General features: G+C 54.4%; 2 protein-coding genes across 10 annotated transcripts in view; one reads left to right on the top strand and one right to left on the bottom strand.

Moving 5' to 3' along the window:
- NDUFV3 (NADH:ubiquinone oxidoreductase subunit V3) overlaps positions 1-18670 on the top strand; it is a 379957-nt gene that overhangs the window by 318221 nt on the left and 43066 nt on the right. The gene's annotated exons all lie outside the window — the stretch shown is intronic.
- WDR4 (WD repeat domain 4) overlaps positions 9417-18670 on the bottom strand; it is a 30683-nt gene continuing 21429 nt past the window's right edge. For 2 of the 8 annotated variants that reach the window (XM_050784431.1, XM_050784432.1), the window contains 6 exons: positions 16022-16120; positions 15516-15603; positions 14921-14985; positions 13925-14108; positions 12453-12522; positions 9417-10432 (listed from right to left, as the gene is read on the bottom strand). In XM_050784431.1, coding sequence (XP_050640388.1) covers positions 9778-10432; positions 12453-12522; positions 13925-14108; positions 14921-14985; positions 15516-15603; positions 16022-16120 — 1161 coding nt within the window. In that variant the 3' untranslated portion in view covers positions 9417-9777. Of the gene's footprint in view, positions 10631-11636; positions 12523-13924; positions 14109-14920; positions 14986-15515; positions 15604-16021; positions 16121-18670 lie in introns of all 8 variants that reach the window. The other 6 variants (XM_050784435.1, XR_007724230.1, XM_050784433.1 and 3 more) reach the window with 6 other exon arrangements.

Below are 18670 nucleotides of genomic sequence, written 5' to 3'. Positions count from 1 at the left end.
GGCTCCAGAACTTGCTCGTCGCCCTGTACCCTGTTTAGTTCTCATCACCAGCAGCCTGGACTAGGGCCTGCATCCTTCTGGCCTCCTTCCACAGCCCACTGCACGTCTCCCCCACTTCCCCGAGGTGCTGTCATTGTTTAGCTGGGACCTTCAGCCTCCGTGGTTTAGAACCGTCAGGAACCCGGAATCATCAGGTCACTATTGATTCTGGTTTGCATAATCCTTTCTGAACTGTGTGACTGTTTCCTGTCAAATTTGTTTGCTTGTTTGTTTTTGAAACGGAGTCTCTGTCACCCAGGCTGCAGTGCAATGGCACGATCTTGGCTCACTACAGCCTCCACCTCCGGGTTCAAGCAATCCTCCTGCCTCAGCTTCCCAAGTAGCTGGGACTACACACACCACCACAACTGGCTCAGTTTTGTAATTTTAGTAGAGATGGGGTTTCACCATGTTGGCCAGACCTCAGGTGATCCACCCACCTCGGCCTCCGAGACTGCTAGGATTACAGGTGTGAGCCACTGCGCCCAGCCAAGCAGAGATTTTTAAAGGCAAAATGAAGGCCAGGCACAGTGGCTCACACCTGTAATCCCAACACTTTGGGAGGCCGCGGCAGGCGGATCACTTGAGGTCAGGAGTTTGAGACTAGCCTGGCCAACATGGTGAAACCCCGTCTCTACTAAAAATTCAAAAAAATAGCTAGGCATGGTGGACACCTGTAATTCTAGTTACTCAGGAGGTTCTCTTGAACCTGGGAGGTTGAATCTCTTAAACGTGGGAGGTTGAGGTTGCAGTGAGCCATTATCACACCACTGCACTCCAGCCTGGGCAACAAGAGCGAAACTCTGTCTCAAAAAACAACAACAACAAAAAACCTCTGCTTTCTGGCTGGGTGTGATGGCTCATGCCTATCATCCCAGTACTTTGGGAGGCTGAGATACGAGGATAACTTGAGCCCAAGAGTTGGAGGCCAGCCTGAGCAACATCGACACAGCAACATCTCGTCCCACAGGTTTTCTTTCCTGTTCCCATCTCTTTACCCTCCTCGGCTGACTCTTCCGTTCCGTTCTCCTGCTCAGGAATTTGTTCTCCAGGGATTTTCATTCCACTCCTTAGCAGAATGTGTTCCTGTTGCTTTCCATGGTCAGTTTTCACTCCCAAGGCCTCTGTGTTCTTCTCCCTAATGGGTGCCCTCTCCCATATCTGTTGGAAGCAAGCCCCTATCTACTCTGGAGGTCCCCAACCCCCAAACGTGGTGGGTGGGTAGATGGGAGGGGCTGGGCAGGAGGAGGGTTCCCGGGGCCACCTCTGTGTACCTGCCGTGCCTGCCTGAGTTAGGGCCTCCTGTCTGCATGCCACCCCTGCTGGCTGCAGTGACTCCATCTCCAGACCAACTCTGCAGGTGTATGAGCGTGTGGTGTGTCTGTATGGTGTGCGTGCATATATGGTGTGTGTAAATAGTATGATGTGGTATTTGTGTATGTGCATATCTATGTGGCGTGTATGTGGTGTGGTGTGTGTCTGTATGGTGTCTATATAGTATAATGTGTGTGTGCATGTGTAAGTGGTCTGGTGTGTTTGTGTGTGCATAGCTGTATGCAGTGTGGCACATGTTTGTATACCACATGTACATGTGTGGTGTGTCTGTGTATTTGATGCTGTGTGCATGTATGCATGTGTAGGGTGTGTATGTACATGTATGGTGTGAGTGGGATGGTATGGTATTTGTGTGTATGCATGTGCATGTATGGTTTGTGTGTGGTGTAGTAAGTGGTATAATGTGTGTGGTATATGTGGTGTGTACTTTATCTGTATGGTGTCTGTGCACGAGTGGACATGTGTACGCATGTGGTGTGGCGTGTGTACAGTGTAATGTGGTGCGTGTATGTGCACAATGCACATATGGTGCAAGTGTGCGTATGTGATGTTTGTGTGCATGTATGTAGTGAGTGTATGTATGTGAGTGTATGTGCACATATGGTGCATAAGTGCATACATGGTGTGGTGTACTGTGATGTGATGTGATGTGTGCTGTATGAATATGTGTGGTGTATGAATATATGCATATATGGTGCAGGAATGTGCATATGTGATGTGTGTGTGGTTGTGCGTGTGTGCATTTATGGTGCGTGCATGTGTGTGTTGTGTGGCATATGTGGTGTATGCCTGTGTGTATGGTGTATGTGTGCCATGTATGAGTGTATGTGCATGTATGGTGCGTGTGTGTAGTGTGGTGTGGTGCAGCACATGAATGTGCATGTATGGTGCGTGAGTTTAGTGGCACATGTGTATGTGGATGTGTGGTATGCGAATGCATGATGTGGTACCTGTGTATGTACATGTAAGATGCATGTGTATAGTGTGTGGTATGGTATGTGCGTGTATGGTGTGGAGTGTGCACAAGTGATGTGGTGTGGTACATGTGTAAGTACATGTACGGTGCATGTGTATAGTGTAGTGTAGCATGGTGTGGTGGTTGTGTGCATGTATGGTGTGGAATGTGCACGTGTGATGTGTGTGTGGGTGTGCATGTATGGTGCACGAGTGTGTGTAGTGTAGTATGGTGTGGTGTGTGTGTGTGCATGTATGGTGTGATGTGGTGTGGCACATGCATACGTACATGTATGATGCACGTGTGTAGCATGGTGCATACTCCACACTCCTCTGGGACTCTCAAGCTTCCCTGCCTCCTCCGTGGGGACCCCTGGGTGAGGTCTTGCTGTAGGGGAGCGGGTGCTGCTGTGCGATTCTGGTCCAAATGGTTCAGCCGGGAAGAGGCCCCTGGCTGCATCCCTGCAGAGTGGTAGCTGAGCCCATGCCTCGACCCCAGGGCCAGTCCCCGCCATGTGTGCCATCCTGAGCAGCGCCACAGAACGGATGTCCCACATAGGCAGGACCCCTATGGCCGCCTGACCCCAGAGGGCTGAGGCCCTCGGTGAAGCAGGTGACCAGGCGGGTGTGGGGTTTGGTGTCAGCTCCGCAGCATCACTGCCGCTCAGCGTATGAGTTTCCACTCCCAGCAGTAAATGAACGAGCAACTGTAGGTGCCTCCGAGTGCTGGGAGAGGGGACGCTCAGCCAGCCAAGGGCCTTCACCCCAGGGAAGTAAACTGGGCCATTTCCTGGGGGGCGCGGGCTGGGCTGGCGAAGCTGGGCCTCCTGGCAGGGGCTGGCATACTGTCCAAACACCGCATGGGCAGCCAGACACTCCTCACCTGGACCTCGGGCTTCTCACCTGAACCACCGGGTGGTAACCCCTGCCCCTCAGGCAGCATCAATGTGACCTGCCTAGTACACAGTGAGCCTGAGGCAATACAGTCACCACCGGGGGACTCCTTGGGGAAGAGGCCCCCAGACTGTGAGGTGCCCTTGCAGAAGTTCTGCACAGGGGCCGCAGCCGTCCAGGAGATGGGAGCACCCTGTCTGGAAGGGGAGTGGGTTGGGCAGGCCCCTTGGCCTCCCTGGTGTAGGTAAGGCGAAGGCAGCTAGAATTTGGGACAGAATACCCGCAGAGGGGAGGGGAGCCGCACAGACGGAGAGAAACACGCACCAGGGTCCCATCAGGGTCTTTGAATGAACACCGACCTACACGTTCTGTAAAACCCCAGGACACCTTGGCCGGGCGCGGTGGCTCAAAACCCCACTTTGGGAGGCCAAAGAGTCGAGCTTTGGCTAACATGGTGAAACCCCGTCTCTACTAAAAAACAAAAAATTAGCCCGGTGGTGGGCCCTGTAGTCCCAGCTACTTGGGAGGCTGAGGCGGGAGAGATGGCGTGAAAACTTGCATTCCTGCGCACTCCAGCCTGACACACGAGACTCCGAAGATAGCTTTTGAGGAAAGAACAATCCCCCGACGGTAAGACAAACAATTCCTGCGCCTTGCACAGAAATCACCCTCGTCCCTCCAGCCAGTGTGCAGACACTTCTGAATACACAGGATTCTAGGGTCACACCTTGGAAGGACTAAATCATCCCAAGGAAAGGCCACTCCAGCCTTACTCTAGTGAGCTTAAAACAAACCTGAAAAAGACCAAATTAATCTTCATGGGGCTTAACAGCCTGCCAGAAAGTGTAACATTCTTTAAAGGAACGTAACAAAACTTCGCACTCAACAATGTAAATCTCCACATGTTCATTATCAAAAATTTACTAGACAGACTCAGTAGCAGAAAAACATATCCCACAAGCAGAGGACAAATCACAGATGCTCCTTGACTTACGATGGAGCTACATCCCAGTAAGCTCATCTTTGGCCGACAGATTGCACATAAGTGGTCCACAGTCGACAGAAACAGACCTAGATATGACAGTGACAATGAATTAGCAGAAAAGGAACAATTATCTTAAATTTGCTCCATATGCTCAAGGGTATTTTTTTTTCCAAGGGTATTTTTTAAAGCCATGATTATGATTAGAAGAGAAATGGAAGACACTGGTGTGCTTTTTTTTTTGAGATAGTCACTCTGTCACCCAGGCTGGAATGCAGTGGTGCGATCATGGCTCACTGCAGCCTCAAACTCCCAGGCTCAAGTGATCCTCCCGCCTCAGCCTGCCGAGCAGCTGGGGACTACAGGCATGTGCCATCACACCTGGCTAATTTTTTTTAAATTTTTTTATACGGAGTCTTGCTCTGTCGCCCAGGCTGGAGTACAGTGGCGCAATCTTGGCTCACTGCAACCTCTGCCTCCCAGGTTCAAGCGATTCTTCTGCTTCAGCCTCCCAAATAACTGAGACAACAGAAGTGCACCACTGTGCCCGGCTAATTTTTTATATTTTTAGTAGAGACAGGGTTTCACCATATTGGCCAAGCTGGTCTTGAACTCCTAACCTTGTGATCCACTGGCCTCAGCCTCCCAAAGTGCTGGGATTATAGGCGTGAGCCACAGCATCTAGCTTTTTAAATTTGTTTTAAAGATGAAGTCTCACTGTGTTGCCCAGGCTAGTCTCAAACTCCTGGGCTCAAGCAATCCCCCTGCCTCAACCTCCCAAAGTATTGGGATCACCAGTGTGAGCACCAGCCTACCTGGAAGACATTTTTTAAAATACCAAAACCAAATTTATAGAGATGAGAAAATACAATGGCTCATACGGAAAACGGCCATGGCGTAACAGCAGCTTAAAAGAAAGATCAGTGAGCTTGAAGACGTGAAAACAGAATCTACCGAAAATGAAACGCAAACTGAAAAATGTGAGCAGAGACTCACGGACCCATGAGTCCAGAGCAAGCAGCCCATTCGAGTGCCTGGGACTGTAGGAGGCAGGGTAGGAGTCTGTGAATAGCTGGAATATTTCCAAATTGCATAAAAATGACAAATCCCACTAATCTTGACAAACCCCAGAACACACACACATACCCTAAAGCTTATCAAATTACAGAAATCCAGGGATAAAGAGAAAAAAATCAAAACCAGCCGCAGAATACTTACATGATGACTGACACATCATGTATCAGTCAAGAGACAGAAACATTTAACATGAAGAATGATTCAAAAGGAACAGAGGGTTCCACTAACATGTAAAGAGACTTCCAAGAACAGGGGCGCTGAGACCTCGGGAGAACCTCCACCTCCAGGACTGAGACAACAAACCTACAAGCATTGAGTCTGGATCCCCGTGAGAACCTCGGAACCCCACGTCGGCTGAGACGCAGCTCTGACCTGAGTGGGGCTATGATGTGCCAGGTGGTGCAGTTGGCCGAGGTGCAGCAGGCCAAGGCCTGAGAGCAGGAAACCCGGGGCAGGCGTGCCAGTGAGACTCACCCAGAAGCTCTCCCTGGGGCAGGAGGGAGGCAGACCCCCTGGGAGCTGGACAAAGACAAGGAAGCTTAGCAGGAATCCTTCCCACCATGATGAATGAACCTGGGTGTCGCTAAACTCCTGGAGACTGTCACTGAGAGCCCCCCCCCCCCCCCGCCCCCACTGTGAGGTCTGGCAGGCACGCACCATGGAAGCCAGGAAAAGCAAGCACACTGGAACCAGGAGGGCAGGCCCTCCCTCCTGTGGAGTCCCTCCAGTTCCTTCCAGTGAGAGCCAAACACTGTGCCAACCTGCAAAGGAGGGCACAGGCAGGGCCCAGCTCCAGGGTCACACAGCAGGGCTGAGAAGGGTGCGCTGGGCACGGAGAGGCAAGACAGGGATAGCTGGAGACGCCGTGTGGGGGCCACACACCTCTGCACATGCACATGCAATCGTCATCCCCCAACCATGAAGCACAAAACAGGGCTCAACAAATCTAAACAGAGGGAAGTCAGCAAAGTAAATTCTGAGACCACAATGGAATTAAAACCAGAAACCAGAAACAACCCATTCTGGAGGAAAACCCTAAATGTTTGGAAATTAAACCATACTTCCAAATAACCCACGGACCAAAGAAATCACAAGGGAGATCAGAAAGAAAAACGTATCACGTCAACATATACGGGGTGCAGGAAGAAACAGAGAGCTCTCCTTCCCGGAGGGGCCCTCGTGGCTGGTCAGCTGCTATTGGCTGCTGGCAGGAGGCCTCAGTTCTCTGCCATGGTATCCTTTGTAGGCTGGCTGAGTGCCCTCGTGACCTTGTGGCAGGTTTCCCCCAGGGTGAGTGATCTAAGACTGGGTGAGCCAAGCTTTTGGTAAGGTGGCCTCAGAGAACAGGATCCAGGTTAGGTCTGGATCGTAGGTGGGCAGCATCACTGGCTCCTACACCAGTCTGTAGGAACCGCAGGTCGGCCCCCTGCAAAACTCCACACCACACACTGTGGGCCTTCCGAGTCGATCATAAGCCACCACAGTCACGAACACGAGGCATGAGGATGCACTGCGTTTTCCACGCTGAAGTCGGAGTCTGGGATGAAGGACTGGCAGGATCTTCTAAGAGAAACGTGCATTAACTGAGAGCCAGCAATTCCACGTGCAAGTACACGCCCAACAGAAATTGCTTACATATGTTCCAGAAGACAGATGCTAGCTGGGGGCGGTGGCTCATGCCTGTAATCCCAGCGATTTGGGAAACCAGGGCAGGAGGACTGCTTGAGGCCAGAAGTTCGAGACCAGCCTGGGCAGCAGAGCAAGACACCATCTCTACAAAAACTACAAAAATTAGCCAGCATGCTGGCACACAGCTGCAGTCCCAGCTACTCAGGAGGCTGAGGTGGGAGGATCGCCCGAGCCCAGGAGGCTAAGGTTGCAGTGAGCCAAGGTCATACCACTGCACTCCAGCCTGGGCAACAGAGCGAGACTGTCTCTAAAAATTAAAAAAAAAAAACAGAAGACAGGTGCCAGCATGTTCATCACTGCACTATTCCTAACAGCCGAACTGTGGAAACTACCCAAACGCCCATCAATAATAGAATGAACGCGCTGTGAATTTTCACATAATGGAGTACTTGGCATAGCACTGAGAATGAACAATCCACAACCACAAGCAACAAGGGGGATGAGCCTCAGAGGGTGAAGCAGAAGCAGCCAGAGCAACAGAGGGAAACTGAGGTCAGGCCGGCCAGCACGCGTGTGCAGTGCCTAGAAGGGAACATGGGCATGGGGGCTTCTCAGCAGGTGCTAAGTGTCCTGCTTCTCGTGGGTAGTCACACACGTGCATTCAGTTGCTGAAATCCCAGTTCTAGCATTTCACATGCACTTTTCAGATGTACAGTACGCATACTGTAAGCAAAGTGGAGAAAGAGGGGCTGGGCATAGTGACTCACGCCTGTAATCCCAGCACTCTGGGAGGCCAAGGTGGGGGGACTGCTTGAGCCTGGGAGGTTGAGGCTGAGGCTGCAGCGAGCTGAGATCACACCACTGCACTTCAGCCTGGGTGACAGCGTGAGACAGTCTCAAAGAAAGTGCTTAGAATTAAATACAACAGGTTGGGTGCAGTGGCTGACACCTATAATCCTAGCACTTTGGGAGGGCGAGGCGGGAGGATCACCTGAGGTCAGGAGTTGGAGACCAGCCTGGCAAACATGGCAAAACCCCATCTCTACCGAAAATACAAAAATTAGCCAGGCATGGTGGTGGGTGCCTGTAATTCCAGCTACTTGGGAGGCTGAGGTAGAATAATGGCTTGAACCCAGGAGGCGGAGGTTGCAGTGAGCCGAGATCACGCCACTGCACTCCAGCCTGGGGAACAGAGCGAGACTCTGTCTCAAAAAAAAAAAAAAAAATACAATGACCACATTTTCTTAATTAAAGAGGTAGAACAAACTCCAAGGAATGAATGTCCCAAAAGTAGAATACACAGAAACTAAAAAATAACGGAAGGGAGCAGATGAAATTGAAGGCGTGAGATCCTCGCAGATGGCAATCAGGGTGGCGACGTCTCACAGAACAGACCCAGCTGCGAGGCAGTCACAGCGGACAGAAAGGCGGTGGGTACTGCTGTTCTGGGTGAAGGGGCAAGAGACAGAACCCTAAACACATGCGGAGCTGGGTTCCACCCACACAACTGTACGAGGTATTTCCGGGAGACTTCCGGCAGGTGAACAGGAACCAGTCTATCAGTCAAGGTACCAGGAAGAAGGCGGCTGCACCATCCACTGAGACACACAAACGGCTACCGGCAGAGGGACCAACTCAGGACCAAGGCAGGATGCTGAGGAATAGCAGGAAGCCGGCACCGCTGGGGAGGAAGCAGAGCCTCGGAGAAGCCCTGCAGTCCTCGTGGAAAGACGCGGCCCTGTGGGGAGGCCATTCGGTCTCAGTCCAGGCCCCTCCGCTCTGCGGCCGTAGCACAAAGCAGCCACAGATGAGACGTGGACAGGCAGGCATGGCTGTGTCCATAAAAGTTTATTCTCAGGCAATGAAATGTGAATTTCATGATTTTCATGTCACGAAATATATTTTTAATTTGTTTTCAACCATTTTTAAAACGTAAAAAAGCCATTCCCAGGCCATCTATCAGGCTGCGGACGGGATGCAGCGCATGGGCCTGTCTGCCAGCCCCTATCTTAGGTGAAGATGCCAGCAAGGCAAACCTGAACCTCTCCTAAAACTAAGACTTTCAAAGCAGACTATGAACGAGAGAGCGTGCCCTGCGCCAGATGCCCCAGCAGCGTGAAGGAGACCAGGCTGCTCGGACAGGACGGTGGTCCAGCGTGGCCCCTGCCTTCTAAAACCCCTGATCCCCAGCAGAGAGGAGTGGGCCTCAGCTTTGCAGACAGCACTGTTTCCAGATCAGTGTTAAAAGGAAAACAAGGCACTTATGAAAAATTTGAAGCATTCCAGCTTTTGATACACAAAAGGATTCTCAGTCCCCAGCGATACCCCACATCAAAGTCATCGCCAGCGTGAACCTGTACCTGTGTGGAGACTTCATCACTGGAGAGCAGGCAGGAGCCGGCCTGAACGGATCACGTGACGCACCCAAAAGCCTGCCCATTGCAGAAGCCTCTTCCCAGTTCTCACAGTGTGCGCCTCACTCGCACACGGTGCAGGCACCCAGGCATTTCGCTTGGTACATTATGTTGCTGCTAAACATTCCAGGAGGTTGCAAAGGTTCATCCTTGCTGACTGGTGACTGAAATTCAGCAACATCCCTGCGGCTCTGCAGTGTGCGCCAAGGTCAAATCAAATCACGACGACGTCCTCAATCACCTCCCTGTAAACTGGGTGCCAGCCGGGCCCGTGTGCTCACACTTCCTGAAACAAGTTCACCGTCTGCCCCAGCGCTGCCAGACAGAGCTCCCTGTGACTCCGAAACACATTTCTCACTTCCCACAGGGGAGCCACTCTCCAGGAGCAGCTCCTGAGCACAGGGGTATGGCTGGGGCTGGGGCTGGGGCGGGCTGAAGCGTTCATGCTGCGTTTCAACAGCCTGTGCGGCGAGCAGCTACTGCGGGGCAGCGCATCACCTGGACGCTGAGATGGCGGGAACAACATGAAAAAGTCCACTGTGCCAGAAACATCGGCCCACAGATGCTCCTAGAGGCAGACGCAGCAGACGTGAAGGGCAGATGAGAACAGCAGAAACACAGCTGCTGCCACCACAGGCTCGCACGCGGCCTCCAACGTGAAAAGGAAGTGCTTCGAGAGTTTCCACTCCACCGGTCTGGCTTCCCTTCAACCAGAAAGAGGGCACAGGCACCCAGCAAGAGCCTGTGCTGGTGACACAGCATGTTCTTTCTAGAGCCCGGGGGACAGTCCCGTCCTCTGAGCTGGTCACAACTGACCTCACCTTTTCCTTCTTGAAGGGAGATGCCAGGATGCAGGGGAACAAGTGAAAAAGCTTTTCCTAATTTGAGGTGAGAGGCACCACTGACCGCCACAATCAGCAACTCAAGGTCGCCTCCCCGGGCCTCATCTTCTTGGCCTGTCCGTTGGGCCCGGGCGGGGGACTCCGGCGCCGCTGCTTCTTCTCCAGCTGCTGCTGCAGTCTCTCCTCTTTCTTCTTCAGGTAGGAGGTCATGTTGTCGAACGTGGCCTTGTAGAGACTGCTGAAGTTGGCGTCCGCACCAGCAGAGCCTGTGACAGGGGAACAAGGACAGGTGCCAGGTGGGGCAAGAACATGGGACTCGGCCGCCACAGCGGGCCCCCTGTAGCAGGGAGTTACTTTGTGACACCCGGAGTCCTCGGTGGAGCGTGGAGGGCATCTTCTGGGATGGTTCCCCACGGTACCCACCTCCTGGCACCCACACCCTGGCTGGACCTGAGGACTGCCTCCTAACAGAATGGGGCAAAGACGAAAGAATGTATCGGAAACCAGGGCACCAAGGCTGGGCCTCCACCCTGCCAGCACTCTCTGTTCACGCGCCCAGAGAAAGCCACTACTGCACCATGCGCCGCCCACTGAAGCAGCCCAGGTGGCCAGGGATTGGGAGCAGCGGCCTCTGGCCAACAGCCAGAGAGGCCCCCTGTCCTGCCGACAACCCGGACTGAGCGAGGTCGGGCCCTGCCTGGTGAAGTTGAGGTGGCCACCTGCAGAGACACAGCTCAGCGGAGTCCAGACCCCTGACCCACAGCAACAGTGAGACGCTCAGGGTGGGGTGCCTTAAGGCATCGAGTGTGGGATGACATGTTCTGCAGCCACAGGGAATGGACATGGATTTCATCTACTTTATCTAACTGCCAAGGACTGGGGGGCAATGACTGACCACAGGCACAGAGACGGCCTCAGCCTGGCCAGGAAACCACAGGCCTAGCCGGTAACTCACGCACCAGCGATGGCCTGAAGCCCGTTCATCCGGCAGGTGGCGCAGCCTCCCCGCCCCTCCAGTGACTCTGCTGCTTGTGGGACACTCAAGAAGCAGCCCTCCCCCGTCCTTCTCCCAACAAGGCCCCCAAGTCTGCGTCGGGAACGTGCCACTCTATCTATGAAACGTCTCAGGAGAGCGAGCCCAGGCTTTGGCCTGAGAATGTTGTGCAAGATGACACTCAACAGGTCCAGGCTACCTGTGGCCTAGAGCACGGGGGCCATGAGCACTGCAGATGCCCAGCCATGAGCACTGCCGCCTGCAGTCCCTGACACAGCCGGTGACAGGCCCACTCGGAGTGTTCCTAAAGCAGATCCCAACCACACTGGGGGGGCCCAACCCTGCCTGTCTCAACCCTCAACATCCTAAGCAAAGCAGGAGGGAGAGAAGCCTCAGAGGCAGAGCCAGTGCGCCACCACCACTCAGGAAGCTTGGCAGAAGGCGGTCGGGCCACCGTCAGCGGAAATTCCTCCGACCTGCGTTTGATTCCCTCCAGAGCTCCAAGGAACCTCAGTGCTCACTGCAGCGGGTCTGGCTTTGCAAGACTTCCTCAGAGCAGCAACTTCTTGTCGTGAATGAGGTACTCGGATTCCGTGCTGGGCTAACCCATCCTGCAGACACCATCGCCTCCAAGACAGCGCAGTGCTGGCGCAACGGCGCACCCAGAACTACAATGCGCCGTGTCCCCCGAAAATGTTCGTCCAGCTCCTCCCTCAGCCCGGCTGCTCTCCTTCCTGCAGCCGCAGCCACACAAGTTGCTGACCAGATTCCCTCCCCTCAGCTGAATGTTCCCGTCAGGACAGTGACCATCCAGCCCCTGCTCAGCCTCCTGAAGACCCCCACGCCTCTGGCTGGACCCCCACCCGACCTCCCAGTGGGGTCCTGCACTTGCCGACGCACGCTGTAGTGGGATCAATTCCCTCAACACCATGGACCAGGCCCGAGGCAGCACAGCACCCGCTCCCTCTGGGAGCCACCAGATGCCAGCCCTGCCCTGGGGACCTTCAATGCCCAACTCTGAAGGCAGGTGGGGAGCGGGGGATGCTGCTCAGACCCTGAGCCCCCGGTTCCTGCGTGGCTCTCGTCAGCCTGACTCCCATGGGGGGGGTCCTCCTCCTCCTGTGCGCCACCCTCCTCCTGCCCCGGCCCGCCTTCTGGATGGGTCCACATGCCGACCCTCCCTCTTTATCTGCACACCAGGTCCCTCGGGCGGGTCACAGTGTGTGCTTCTGCTTTCTCTGGGGACCGCGCTGGCTGTGACCCCCAAGGGCAGCCTGTACCTGTGCTCTCACCTTCCAGCATGGCCCAGTTCCCACGAAGAACGCCCGAGACTTTCTTTAACACGGCGCTCTCCGGAACAGACTGCAGGTGACAAACAGAACACCTTCACCAGAAAGAGGCAGGCCTGCAAACCCAGCACCAGGACGCAACACACACTGGCCACAGAGGCTTGCAGGGGAGGTCCCCGCCTGGTGCCTGGTGACCCCCATTCGCCTTCCATGGAGACCCGGGGAGGCAGCACCCACAGCTGGCCCATGATGCCAGGGTGAGCTCTTCACACCCAGCTCATCAACCTCAGGGTTCCAGCAGGTGCGACAGGCACCCACTGGGGACATCATGTGGCCCGCCACTTCTCAGGTGAAAAAAGCTAGATGGCTTAAAAGTGCTTCCAGGCCAGGTGCGGTGGCTCACGCCTGTAATCCCAGCACTTTGGAAGGCCAAGGTGGGTGGATCACCTGAGGTTGGGAATTCGAGACCAGCCTGACCAACATGGAGAAGCCCGTCTCTACTAAAAATACAAAATTAGCCGGGTGTGGTGGCGCATGCCTGTAGTCCCAGCTACTCGGGAGGCTGAGGCAGGAGAATCACTTGAACCCAGAAGACGGAGGTTGTGGTGAGCCAAGATCGTACCACTGCACTCCAGCCTGGGCAACAAGAGTCAAACTCAGTCTCAAAAAAAAAAAAAAAAAAGAAAAAGAAAGTGCTTCCAAAGTGCTCAAATGAGCTTTAGTAAATGGGCACCTACTCCACTCAACTACACAGCAACCCCGTGAGACACGGCGGGCAGGGGCATTGCTCCCACGTTACCAGGAGCGACACAGACAAGGTACAGGGCTCGCCCCGTCCCCCAGCAAGGAAGCAGCTCAGCCCACCGCCCTTGCCCCCTCCTCTACCTGGGGCTCTACGTGCTCCTGAATGCTCAGCCCGTGCCCCAGGCCCAAGGCTGTGCTAACCCAGCCTGCAAGTGTTAAGTCTCACACACCCTAGCCACACTGAGTGCCAACTCCATCACTAAGTGTGGTGTGGGGGGCACACACTCTCCTGAAAAAAGAATTGCTACAGACATCACCACACGGGATAAGCCAGCCAGGCACCCGCTCCCTTCACCCACAGTGGAAGCCCCAACCACTGCCCCTCAGGACACAGACCCTGGGCCCCAGAAGTGGCTGAGTTGAAAAAGGCTCATGTTTGGACCCAAAAACCACAGCTGCCGCCCCACACCCCGAGGCTCGTGGAACAGGAGGGCACAGGACATCAGGAAGGTGCCGAGGCTCACCTGCCACTGGTCGCCCACAGGCTTATGGAAGGCAGGGCATAGGACATAAGGCAGGTGTCGAGTCTCACCTGCCACTGGCCACCCACAGGCTTATGGAACAGCAGGGCACAGGACATCAGGAAGGTGCCGAGTCTCACCTGCCACTGGTCACCCACAGGCTTATGGAACAGCAGAGCACAGGACATGAAGAAGGTGCCCGAGTCTCACCTGCCACTGGCCGTCCACAGGCCTGTAGAGCACCAGGGGTGCTTCCTGGCAGTCCTGGAGCACCCACAGGCCCTGGGTCTCCTCGAAAGCCATGTCCCACACTTGGTGCTGGAGCGCCAGCTGCTGCCTGTACACCAACTGCTGTCTGCGGGCGTCCAGCTGGAAGATGTAGACCACAGGAGTGCTTGCCATGAAGAAGGAGAGCACGATTACTAGGACTGCAGGCCCACAGTCACCGCTCTGCAGCCAGCACCCCAGACGGCGCAGCCCTCACTGGGGCCACCTCAGGAGAGCCTGCGCTAAAAGCTCCAGCTGCGCCACTCCCAGGTGCCAGCGCCGGGGAAACCATGGGGTGATGCACGCTCGTGGTTTAAGTCCTAAGCTCTGGGGAGGCTCATGGTGCAGCAACAGATAACCACACGGTACAGGCGGGCAGGGCGGGAGGACGCCTGCCCTGGGCTCAGACACAGGCTCTCCTCTCACCTCTGCGTACTTCTAGAACAAGCTAAGAGACCTCCCCAAGTTGTCATAAGGACAAGATGCAAAGTGCCGAAAGCACCAAATAGAATACCTTTCCTGACACACAGAGGCTGCTCGGGAATAAGCAGCAGAACTGCACTCCACCCCTAAACCCACCTTGTCAGCACCGCCAACCCCAGGGGGGTCCCATCCAACCAGCCCCGAGCAGGGAATGAGGTGATGCCACCGCGACTGGCCCAGGGGAAAGTCTGTCATCTCAGAAGGCCAGGCAGAGGCTGCTGATGCTCTTTACGCCAGGGGAGTTCAACGTCAGGCTGCAGAGCGCTGGCTGAGAGGAGCCCCCACCCTCACGCAGCAGCAGTCATCAAAAGTGACATTCTCAGGGGGAGGTGCTGGACCAACACCACCACCGTCCAGGACATCTTCATTAAGGACGTGGGCCAGTGGCCAACTCCCTAACTCTTCCCCCTGCAGGTCTGCAGAACCGGAGGCCATAGAGGTGCCACCACAGCTTACCCGTCGCACAGAAGCGCCACGCAGTTCTCCTGGCACCAGAACGCAATCCTGGACGCAGCAAACCTCTGAAAGAAGCAGCCCATTAATTTGACGCCAGCTGCAGGGGCCCGACGCTGGGCGCTCTGATCCAACAAGAGCAAAACCGAAGGACGCTCACGCCCCCACATACCAAGGAAGAGGAAATAGCGCTGGAATCAGCAGAGAAAGGAGGGTAGCTGATTCCCTGTTTCCCATGCAGATGACAAAAGCCCCCCAGTGGCTCTGGCACTCCCTACAGGGCCTGTGACAGCCTCCAAAGCCAACAAAATGGGTCAGACAGTGAGGAGAGGAGGGAGCGGAGGACACAGGGAAAGGAAGAGACGAGAGCTACACACACCACTGCCCTGGGAGCTCCCATACTTCCTGGCAGAGGAAATAGTAAAAATGAAGAAGAGGCCGGGCACAGTGGCTCACGCCTTTAATCCCAGCTACTCAGGAGCCTGAGGGGGAGGTTGCTGTGAGTCGAGATAGCACCACTGGACTCCAGTCTGGGCAAGAGAGAGACTCCATCTCAAAAAAAAAAAATTTTTTTTAAATGAAGGAAACTTCCAGGAACCTGAGTCCATGTGAAGCATGGAGGAAAAGGCCTGGTCCTCTCTTACACGGCTGCCTGGCAGGGGGCAGAGGCCACACCACACAGTTCTCTAGGAAACAGAACAGACCATTTGGTGGGAAACTTCGCCAAGGCCTGGGCTTTCAGGGCATCATGAGATTGCTCCAAGCTGGCCGGAGAATGCTGGGGTGGGCCTGGTCCCACCCCTACCCCACCTGGCTGGCAGACCCACAAAGGTGCACGCTCAAGCACTTCTACTCCTTCCACTTCAGAAAAGGATTAGAGGTCTTCCTGTACGTTAACTGTTTGCATGCAACGGTGAGACAAACTATTTCCCACTGACGTGACTAGCCACCTTCAGAATTTGAAATATGAGATTTCCCTCACACAGGAAGAAGTCTGGCATTGAGAGCAAACGTTTCCAATGGCGAAGTGCCTTTTCACTCAAGCCAAGCGACTGCAGGTGCCTACAAGCACTCAGTCGCCCAGGAGTGAACAGAAGCAACTACCTGGGGGGCCTGGGGGTCCACCAGCTCCTGTAGATTGGCCAGGTGACAGCAGTGCAGCTGGCGGCCGCTCCTGTACTCCCAGAGCCTCAGGGTGCCGTCCTGCACACACCAAACACACAGGTTAGCACACGGTCACAGGGCTTCCGTCAGGCAAGGTGACAGAGAGGACAGCTGCATGTGGTCGGGGTCCACTCAGTGACAGCCATGCCACCCACCTTCAGGAATTAAAGGCTGTCTGCTCGGACTGCGTAAATCACTCAGGCAAATCATCAAGAACAAGAGTGGGGAAAGGAAGGTGACCGACTGCCTGTTTCTTGAGTGCCAATATGCCCAGGCAGATGACAAAGGCAATGAGGCAGAACCCAGCAAAATGAGCCAAGGCCACCAGACGGCCAGGTTGTCATCTGCCAGGAGGCCAGACCACATCCGCTGTGCCCGGGCCAGGCGTAGACAGGGGAATGCACACAGGTGCAGACACTTCACTTCCCACAGGGAGACACGCGTGGCCTCACGAGCGCGTGGCCACTGTTCCATTTCACTAAGAATGACAGGAAGGACATGGTCATCGGCAACCATTCCATGGCGACTGGTACAACCCTTCGGGAAGCCAACACGGGAACCAAGAGCCTCCACGCTCTAAAACCACCATAAATGGAAAAAAGGGTTTCTCTTTTTTTCTTGGTTTTATCTGTTGCTATTTTTTTGTTTAATTGAAATGGGGTCTATGCCACGCGGCCCACTGCAGTGCAGTGGCTATTCACAGGCTTGCTCCCGGCTCACTGCAGCCTCTGACTCCCAGGTCCAGGCAATCCTACTGCCTCAGCCTCCGAGTGGCTGGGACTACGGTAGGAGCCACCACACCTGGCTTAAAAAAATTCATTACAGCACTAATGAAGTGGAGAGAAATAAATCAATACTCACTAAATCTAATGAGAGAGTGTCTGTGCACTACCTGTGAGTATTTTTAAAAGACTAAATGAAAAAGATGAAAAGTAAATACCCCAAACAGCTAACAGTAGATGCATATCCTCTGGGTGCCAAGGTAAGAGTGGATGTATGAATGCACACACACACACAGGCGCACACACACACACACGCACACACACCTTGCCACAAATGTGGCAGATAAACATGGAGACTAACACACACATCTACAGGCATTTCACTCACCTCCAAACCTCTCTACGATGACAAGAAAAAGATATTTAATAACCATGAACCCACTAAGACAAAGACAACAGGTAAGTAGAGAAGGCAGCCGCGGAGAGACGACAAGGAAACCTGGGGACTAGAGGACGGGGAACAAACACGCCAGCCACAGAGAAGCCCGAGAGGTGCCAGGACCTTCCAAAGACCAAACTGGGCCAGGCAGCTGAAGGCCAAGGTGGTGAGGGGAGCTGTCAAATGTCTTTCCAAAGAGAAGCAGGACCTCCCCGATGCATCCTCAGCCCCAAACTCCAGGCCAGCAGAAGGCTCTGGGGAAACGGAGCCGAGAGGCCCTGTCTCGGGGATGCCAAATACCCACTGAGGAGAGGGCCACCTAGCCCCTTCGCGCTCACCTCCCAGAGCCCCAGGGGACAGACCTGGGCAAGAGTGAAGGCCGGGACACTGACTACCCAGAAGAGACCGACTGACCCACACGTTCTACGGGGTCCACAGGCAAGGGGCTGCTGCCCACACTCAGACACCTGCTCTGAAGCCCCTCGGGCCCCATCCTGGGCGCACGCATCCAGCCTCTGAGGCCGGCTGGTGCTGATTCCCACCACACACAGGCAGATGGGATCACCAGACATCCGACGAAAACCTCCAATGAGAAAGGCGGCAACACACTCCAGAGAAGGGAATCAAACACAACGCCAGGAACAAATCGAAGAAAGACAAGCCCATGCTCATCTCAGGAGATAAGACACACGTGCGCTATCCGAGAATGGGTGGCTGCAAAAAAGAACGTGCCGAGGGCAAGAAAGAACTGAAGATTCAAAATAATCCTAATAAAACTCAAGTCTCCACAGAAGGCTGGAAGTAAAGCTGAGGCAATCTCCCAAGTAAGACTGTTCCTAAAGGAGTAGAAACACGAGACTGAACAGGAAAGAAAAGAAATCAGAGAATTATGGCCAGGCATGGTGGCTCTCGCCTATAATCCCAGTAGGTGGAAGTGGGTGGATCGCTTGAGGTCAAGAGTTTGAGACCAGCCTGGCCAACCTGGCAAAACCCCATCACTACAAAAGTATAAAAACTGAGCGGGGCGTGGTGGTGTGTTGCCTGTAATCCCAGAGATTTGGGAGGGCTGAGGTGGGAGGATTGCGCGAGCCTGGGAGGCAGAGGTTACACTGAACCGAGATCACGCCACTGCACTCCAGACTGGGTGACAGAGCAAGACCCTATCTCAAAAAAAATAAGAATCAGAGAATTAAAGTGGTTCAACTAACACAAGCTTTAGAAAAAGCCAGCAGGAAGCGGGGATAGAGAACAGAAAGCAATTACGTAAGAAAATGCCCCAGGTCGGAGGACACTGGAGATCACTGGCTGCACAGCCAATTCCTCTCCGGGGTCCACCAAGTCACCTCAGTGGCTTCGACATTGCACACTGGGGCAGAGAAGGTCCTCCAGGCAGGACAGCCCCGCTGTCACCCCACGGACCCACAGCAG

The sequence above is a fragment of the Macaca thibetana genome, chromosome 3 (genome assembly GCF_024542745.1).
Source record: "Macaca thibetana thibetana isolate TM-01 chromosome 3, ASM2454274v1, whole genome shotgun sequence".
NCBI lineage: Eukaryota > Metazoa > Chordata > Mammalia > Primates > Cercopithecidae > Macaca > Macaca thibetana.
Note: the sequence above shows the minus strand (reverse complement) of the source record. Positions and strands in the feature narration are given on the sequence as shown.